This window comes from Lactuca virosa, chromosome 4 (assembly GCF_052849685.1).
Source record: "Lactuca virosa cultivar CGN04683 chromosome 4, Lactuca_virosa_CGN04683_v6, whole genome shotgun sequence".
Taxonomy (NCBI): Eukaryota; Viridiplantae; Streptophyta; class Magnoliopsida; order Asterales; family Asteraceae; genus Lactuca; species Lactuca virosa.
This window is the reverse complement of record NC_136429.1, coordinates 48,226,397-48,233,706: the sequence shown is the minus strand read 5'-3', so window position 1 is coordinate 48,233,706 and position 7,310 is coordinate 48,226,397. Positions and strand designations below refer to the sequence as shown.

At 34.7% G+C, this 7,310-nt stretch overlaps 1 protein-coding gene across 4 annotated transcripts; it reads left to right on the top strand.

Annotated features, from left to right (window-relative positions):
• The first annotated feature begins 4,866 nt into the window (after positions 1–4,866).
• LOC145109733 (uncharacterized) lies at positions 4,867–7,026 on the top strand. 4 transcript variants are annotated; one of them, XM_079046908.1, is made up of 5 exons: positions 4,867–5,006; positions 5,797–6,095; positions 6,207–6,329; positions 6,419–6,556; positions 6,735–7,026. In XM_079046908.1, the coding sequence occupies exons 1-5, from the start codon at positions 4,886–4,888 to the stop codon at positions 6,864–6,866; spliced, it is 813 nt and encodes a 270-aa protein (XP_078903034.1). In that variant the 5' UTR covers positions 4,867–4,885; the 3' UTR covers positions 6,867–7,026. The 4 variants fall into 4 exon arrangements, with proteins under 4 accessions (XP_078903034.1, XP_078903031.1, XP_078903032.1 ...); XM_079046905.1 differs by having other exon boundaries at positions 4,905–5,006; positions 5,524–6,095; XM_079046906.1 differs by having other exon boundaries at positions 4,986–5,118; positions 5,524–6,095.
• The last annotated feature ends 284 nt before the right edge of the window (positions 7,027–7,310 follow it).

The window sequence follows — 7,310 nt, the reverse complement described above, 5'->3', positions numbered from 1 at the left end:
GACTGCCCAAAGAGAGAAGGGGCTACAAAGCCAAATGTGCCGCCAAAGCCAAAGGCGAGAGCATTTCAAATGATCCTTGACGAAGCAGATAACAATGCAAGGATTCAGGAGTGAAGGCTTAATATCCAAAGATCGAGTTATGAAGTAACCAAGGGATAGTATCGTATAATGTAACCTGTTAGAGCCATAGTATAGGATGAACTCGAACACCTATGTAATAGTTTCAAGAAATAATAAAGCCTTCGTTTTGTTATCTGGTGTGTTAAACTGTTATGTGATTTTCTTGTATGGTGACTTGGGGACTGCGAGACAATACTTGGGACGAGTATGAGTAGGTGTGAAAGGTAGTAGATGCATATACTACCGGAAGCATAGGACTCACGCTTGGATCAGGGAAAGTCACAAGGTTACCGAGAAGCTAGTAGTTGATTCCGTTTTGTTCAGGTATGTCATTACCATTGTTTCGGTAATGACTAAGAAGATGATTGTTATTCCGACCCTAGTGTTCATATCAAATCGAGTCCGACTATGATGAGTATGTTACGAGGTTCAGAGAACCAAGTTCGATGTAGCATCTGACTTAAGCCGGAAGATTGAAATGAAAGATAATCAAAGCGATCAGTACAGGTATCACGACAGTTGCTTGTAGCTAGAAATGCTACCTTTTAAGATATGATAAGAACATGAAGGAAGGTATAGTCTGTTCCGGAATTTGACTCTAAAAGACCTGAGTCTAAGCATTGCAACATACGATGAGAGGTCATTAGAACATGACCTATCGGTCTATTATGATAATCAAAGGAACAAACTTATCTCAAGTTTGTTAAATAAGGAGTCTCCAATAAAGATCGAGATCGTGACATGAAGATCATGATTGGAAGTCTAACATAAGATAGAGAGCGGATGCAAGATCGAGCACCGCCTGTAGTCAAGGAGTCTAAGAGTTAGATACTCGCTCGAAGAAACATCAAAGTTATGACTTAGGATGAAGAGATAACGTATGGAGTCATCATGTGAGCCCTGTTTCGTTGATGATTCCGGGACGTAATCATCATAAGGGGGAGATAATTGTAACGCCCGTAGATCCGGGCTAGTCAATTTAGAGATAATAGGGGTCGAAAACGACTTTTCGACAAAAGATTATTTAGAATAAATAATCTTACCCAAGTTGTAGAATACGTCTCAAGGTTTCCGTACATATAAAGAACACCGAAATCCGAGTTATAACGAAGAAGTTATGACCCGTCGAAGTTTTACGGCAGAACCGGCACGGCACCGGGAGACGTAAATAGTGAATTTACGATAGATCGACTTTTAGCCTTAGCGATCCAAACAAAAGTTGTAGAAAACGTTAAACCGAGAACATACAAAGAAAGTACGCCCAAATCTGACTTCGTATGAGGAAGTTATGAATTTTCTAAGATTTGACATAACAGTGCACGACCCGAAACTCGAATTTTAGATCGAGCAGTTTTTGGCCTACGCGACCTAAAGGAGAATTGAAGATCTCATTAATAGGAACTCAACGGTAAAAAGACAGACGAAAACGGAGTCCGTATGTAGAAGTTATGAATTTTACGCGGACATTTAACAGTATAATCTCCTCGTACTTTTAAATTTAAGATCGGTAGAGAATTAGCCGACGGAGTCAAAATGAAAGTTGTAGATCTTATTTTTACCTACGCGTGAATATAAAGAACGTCAAAAACGGAGGTCGTATGTGAAAGTTACGGATTTTAGAAGTCGGAAGTGTGTTGTGCGAAAATGGGTGATGTGGCACAATCTTGGTCATTGCTTTCTCCCCAAGTCTTGCCACTAGATGGTGACATGTGGCACCAAGTTCAGCCATTTTTTACCCTATAAATAGAACCTCTCCCACCCTCATTTTCTTCACACATTTCCCATTCTTTCTTCTCTTTACTCTCTCTCTCTCTCTAGAACCTCTCTCTAGCCCCGAAACCCCCCGAAAAGCCTAGGGAACCTCCCTAGCACGAGGCGGAAGCCCCGGAGTGCTCGACGGCTCCGAGAAGAAGAGCTTTTCGGCTCGGGAACGCTGCTCCAAGCAAAGCCCGGTTTTCTATAAAACCCGCTGTAAGTGAGCTACGCCTACGCTATTTTTAATATAACTTTTATTTAATTATAGTAACGTTATTAGGAACTTATAATAAGTACTTGGGATATTATTATGGGTTATATAAGTATTTTTTAACGCTTATATAATAGTAATAATAGCTAGACTATTAATTAGTCTCGGCGAATAATAGACTAAACTCTAGTGGTAATAATACTAGGTTTCGTCGAAGGAAATTATTTTTTAAGAAGCGAAGCGCTGTCTGAGTTCGGAATCACCACCTTTTCAAGTGAGTGCATAGTTAATTTCATCTTACACATAGATATGAATTATTTTAAATAAATTACGTGCTATGTGTGCATATTATCTGTATACTTGCTATCTATGCTGGATGAACGATTTTATACATGTTTTAAATGATTTAAACCGTATATATATATATATATATATATATATATATATATATATATATATATATATATATATATATATATATATATATCTACGAGAATATGTTGGGTAAAACATGGGTAGATGTAATAGATGGAATATGAGTTGGATGATGAGTTGAGAGGTGTTATAGATCACGAGGTAAGTGTGAGAGGTGGACGATGTGAGAAGCCTTTCCCAAATGATGGCCCCGTCATCTAGCAGAGTATGGATGACAACCACGGACTATTCTAGACAGTCCAGTGGAACACTGGCAGACTCGCAACCTGTAGGTGTTGTGAACGATGTGTTCACCGGTGTACTCTAAAAACCCATTGACATAAATTGCGAGTGGACTCTCGAAAACGATACTGTCAATAAACGAGATAACCCTAGCAGCTGTGCTCGAAGGACAATACTAGTAGCTGCGCCTCACATAGAATGTCACAATTCTGGCAGCTGCGCCTAAGTGATAGAACTAGCAGCTGTGCTTGACAGCTGTGTCATTGACAACGATGGACTTCGTGCCGATTCCTTAGGATGATCCTTAGGAATGAATGAACGAGGAATAATTGATTCTTAGGATAGATTCTTAAGAGTAAAGAAGATCATGGGGACGGGTAATTGGGTTGATTGTTTGATGTTTAAACATAATAATTATATTATTGTGGGTTGAAAACCCTATGTACTCACCAGGTTTCCCAACCTGACCCACTCAGTTTATTTGTATCACAGGTGTCGATATGAAGTTACTTTACACTAAGAGATTTAAAAGAGATGTAGATCACTAGTGTAAATAAATGTAAGTTCTGTTTATGCTTATGTTTCTGTATTAACGATGACATCCCAAATGTTTTAAAATGAATAAAAATACATTTCTTCGGAAATTCTTTGATAACGTATTTATCATGTTTTTCTGGGAACAAATTCCGCAAGATTTTTATTAAAAGAAGTACTCTGATTTTTATAAAGCATAAACAAAATCGGTCTTTTCTGGCCGTGAAAATGGGGATGTCACACCACCCATCACGTTCACTCTAACCCTCCTACCTCAGGCTTCCTCTTCCTCCATACACTACTCTAATGGCCAATACCCTTTGATCTAAAGGACTAAAAAATTAGGAGTAATTAATTTTGACATATATTATAACAAGACAATGAATTAACACTGCAGATTTCAAAATATTCCAAGGACTATTTGTAATTTACTCAAACATACATTACGTTTTTTGATTCCTGAAAAACCATTCCTAATCGCTCCCTCAATGTTGGCATGTTGATGTTTCAGAAAATTTCAGTCTAAAATTCATAACAAAGAAAGAAAGACGATGTAGACAAAAGGGAGCGAGGTATTTTCATGGAACTCAATTGTATTTGTACTTATGACTTACGTTATAAATATTGATCAATTTCAGGTTGTAATAAGCGGGTTCAAGTGAAATTTTGTGTCTGTAAACTAGGGTTTTGAACAACCTAAATGTTAAATAGGAGTTCGTGGTTAACAGTTGATAGATTTTCCTATAAAAACAATACTAATGCATACAATACTCGAGCCTGTTTGACCACTTCTATATTTTGAAATTAATGGTATTTTATGATGTGTTTTTTCATATGGCATGTGCTTGTATTGAATTAAATAATAGACAATCTCTTCTGTAGCTATGAATCACACGCTAGTTATAAAGGATTAAATGAATTGACCGGCTTAGATGATTGGAATTTTGATGGCATGGACGATGAAAACGAAACTAGAAATCATGCGTGCATAAATGAACAAGTTCATGAATCAACATTGATTTTTAAGATTCTATAAATTCTATTAATATTTTGCTATTTTACTAGTTTATATCAGAGACATTTGCTTAAATGTCTCTTGTCACTTCCAGGTTTTTAGTGTTAACTTAGTGATAACTGATAAATCCACCTATTTCAATGACACAATACCATATGAAGAAATTGTTTTTTTAAAAACAACTTATAGCGGTATGAAATCGAAGATAAGTCATTTTTGATAAGTTACTAACCCCTAACTTATCAAAACTCATTATAATTATAGTTGTACAACATCTTTATGATGCCTTATTTTGGTCATTTTGCCAAAAATTAAAAATGACCTATCAACTTATAATGTTTTGATACCATATAAGCTAATTCAAAAACTTTTTTAGAAATTTTGTTTTAACACCGATATAAATTAATAAACTATAAGTTAAAAAGTTAAAACATTCTACCCAAATACCCTCTAAATATAATTATTTTGGACACATATTGTACAAAAACAAACGTTAACAGCAGATTCTAGAATAATCCAATGACTAAATTTGTAAATTGTATTACAATTTTCGATTCCAAAAAACCCCGCTCTCTCGCTCCCCCCATGAGTCCATGTTGACGTTTCAAAAATATTCAATTCAAGTTCAAAACAGAGAAAGAAACGGATACAGACGAAAGCATTTTCCTTTCTGCCATCGCTTCCATTTTTGTTGCACATTATCTCACAAAACTTGTAAGCCCTTCAGTCGTACCTCATATTCACTCTTTTCCCATTATCAATTTGTTGTAATCATTTTCATTGTGCGATGGATATCTGCATTCCAAAAAACGACTTTGGGCGCTAGGTATCTTTCAATAGTAGTTCAGTTTTACTTATACTTGTTATTTACGTTAAGGTTATTGATCAAATTTGGTTTGTATGATGTGGGTTTGTGTATAAATTCGTGTTTGTAATCTAGGGTTTTGGATGACCTAAATGATATAACACTGTTTAGTGGTTAACAACTATTATGGTGTGCATTTTACAACAAAAAATAAATCACGAGTTTGTTTCAGATACTTTTGGGGTCTTCATCATATATAGAACGAGTCTTTCATACATATTGGCTAAAATGTCTCTTGTGATATTCCGATATTCGGGTTCTTAGTGGTATTTAAGTGATAAATCCACCTCTTTCAGTCTTGAATCTGATATTATTGTTATGATTTATGGTTCATATTTTCACCGGTTAGAAATCCCCAATTTGCAGTGACAAATGAAAAGTATTTAAGAAAATCTTAGCCTAGACAATTTTATATGATGGGGAACTTAAGAAGGGGGAAGAATAGTGTGGAAGCCGAAAACATTGTCATGTTAGATGAGGAAAGTGATTGTTTCGGTAATGTTGATATTCCCAAACCAGAAAGTCTTGCAAAGAAATCACGTGGCTCAAAAAGATTAAAAAACAACAAGAATTTTAGTCCAAAGTCATACATATATATTGATGATGATGATGATGATGATGATGCTAAGCATTCTCCAGTGAAGTTCTCAAAATGCAAAAGGACATACCCTGGGAAAGATTCCAACAATTGTCATGGTGCTAGAAAGCAATCAAATAAGGATCCATCTACTGATCATAATGCATCTGAATGTGAGCTCATGGTAGACTCAAAGGGGATGCTACAAAAGCTATGGGAAAGAGCAGCCTTGAAGAAAAAAACCAATGTTCAAAGTGAATCTGATTCTAAAAAAGGTCATTGTGGTTTTGGGCACAATAATGAAAAATCAAAAGAGACACCTGCTGCTAGTAATCAAGTGGAGAATGAAGAAAAACATCAGGTAAACTTGAGCAAATTTTTATTTCCATTTTTATAAGAAATCATGCACAGATTAATTCAAACTTTATTTGAAATTAAGTTGTTGATGGAAAATTTATATTACTTTCTATAGGCAGAAGAAGCTAAGCAGTTGCAGCGTCTGCTGAAAAGAAAAGAAGCTGAAAAGTTACGTTTATTAGACATAGAGAGAAGACAAAAACAACGTGTGAAAGAAATCAGGGAAACTCAACAACAGGTTTTGCAGAATTCTTGTGTTAATTTATTGTGTCTTTCCAAATTATCAACATCGTTTGTTTCACATTCTTTTGTTTCCTGTTGTCTCAGGAAAAGGAAAACATGAACTTGAAAGAAATATATCGTACAAAAGTGCAAAATGACCTTAGAAATCTGGAAATGACATGTCATGATATGTCTTCATTGTTGCGTGGTTTAGGAATCTTTGTTGATGACTCATCAACTCAGGTGAGTTCCATGTTTTTTGGTTTTTCATATTTAATTATTTATGATATACAGTTGTTGGGAAAATGGCCTCAAGGATTCCAGAAAACATAATAGAGAAATCCTACACAAGAAAAATCCACTATATAACAAATTATTATAATGTGTAGTCTAAATATCCCTATTTTATGATTTTTTTTAGATTCGTGCTGCGTATAAACGAGCATTACTTAGCTTTCATCCAGATCGAGCTACTGGATCTGATATGCACCAGCAAGTAGAGGCCGAGGAAAAGTTCAAGCTTATATCACGCATGAGGGATAAATTCTTATGATGTTAATCTTTTTTTTTCTTCTTTTTTGGGCACTTCTAGTTTTACTACTGATATGTGCATATTTGACTCGTTTTGACAGCAGATAGATATGTAGTTGTTTTGACAAACGAGCCAATTATTGTGAAGGTCCATCTACTATATTTATTATTTGATCTTGTTACCTTTTCATTCCATTATGCCCAATGAAAACGGATAATATATGTTTTCACTTCATATTCTTAACAATAAATAGTGGAATCCACATTTCTTTTTAAACTAATATATATATATATATATATATATATATATATATACTAGTTTATAACCTGTGGTAACCACAGTTTTAAAATTAATTAAACTTTCATATTAAAAAATAAACATTATTAATTAATTATTTTAAATAAATAATTACTTAAGAGATATTTTTTTAGTTATATAAAATTATAATTGTTGATTTAAATAAAT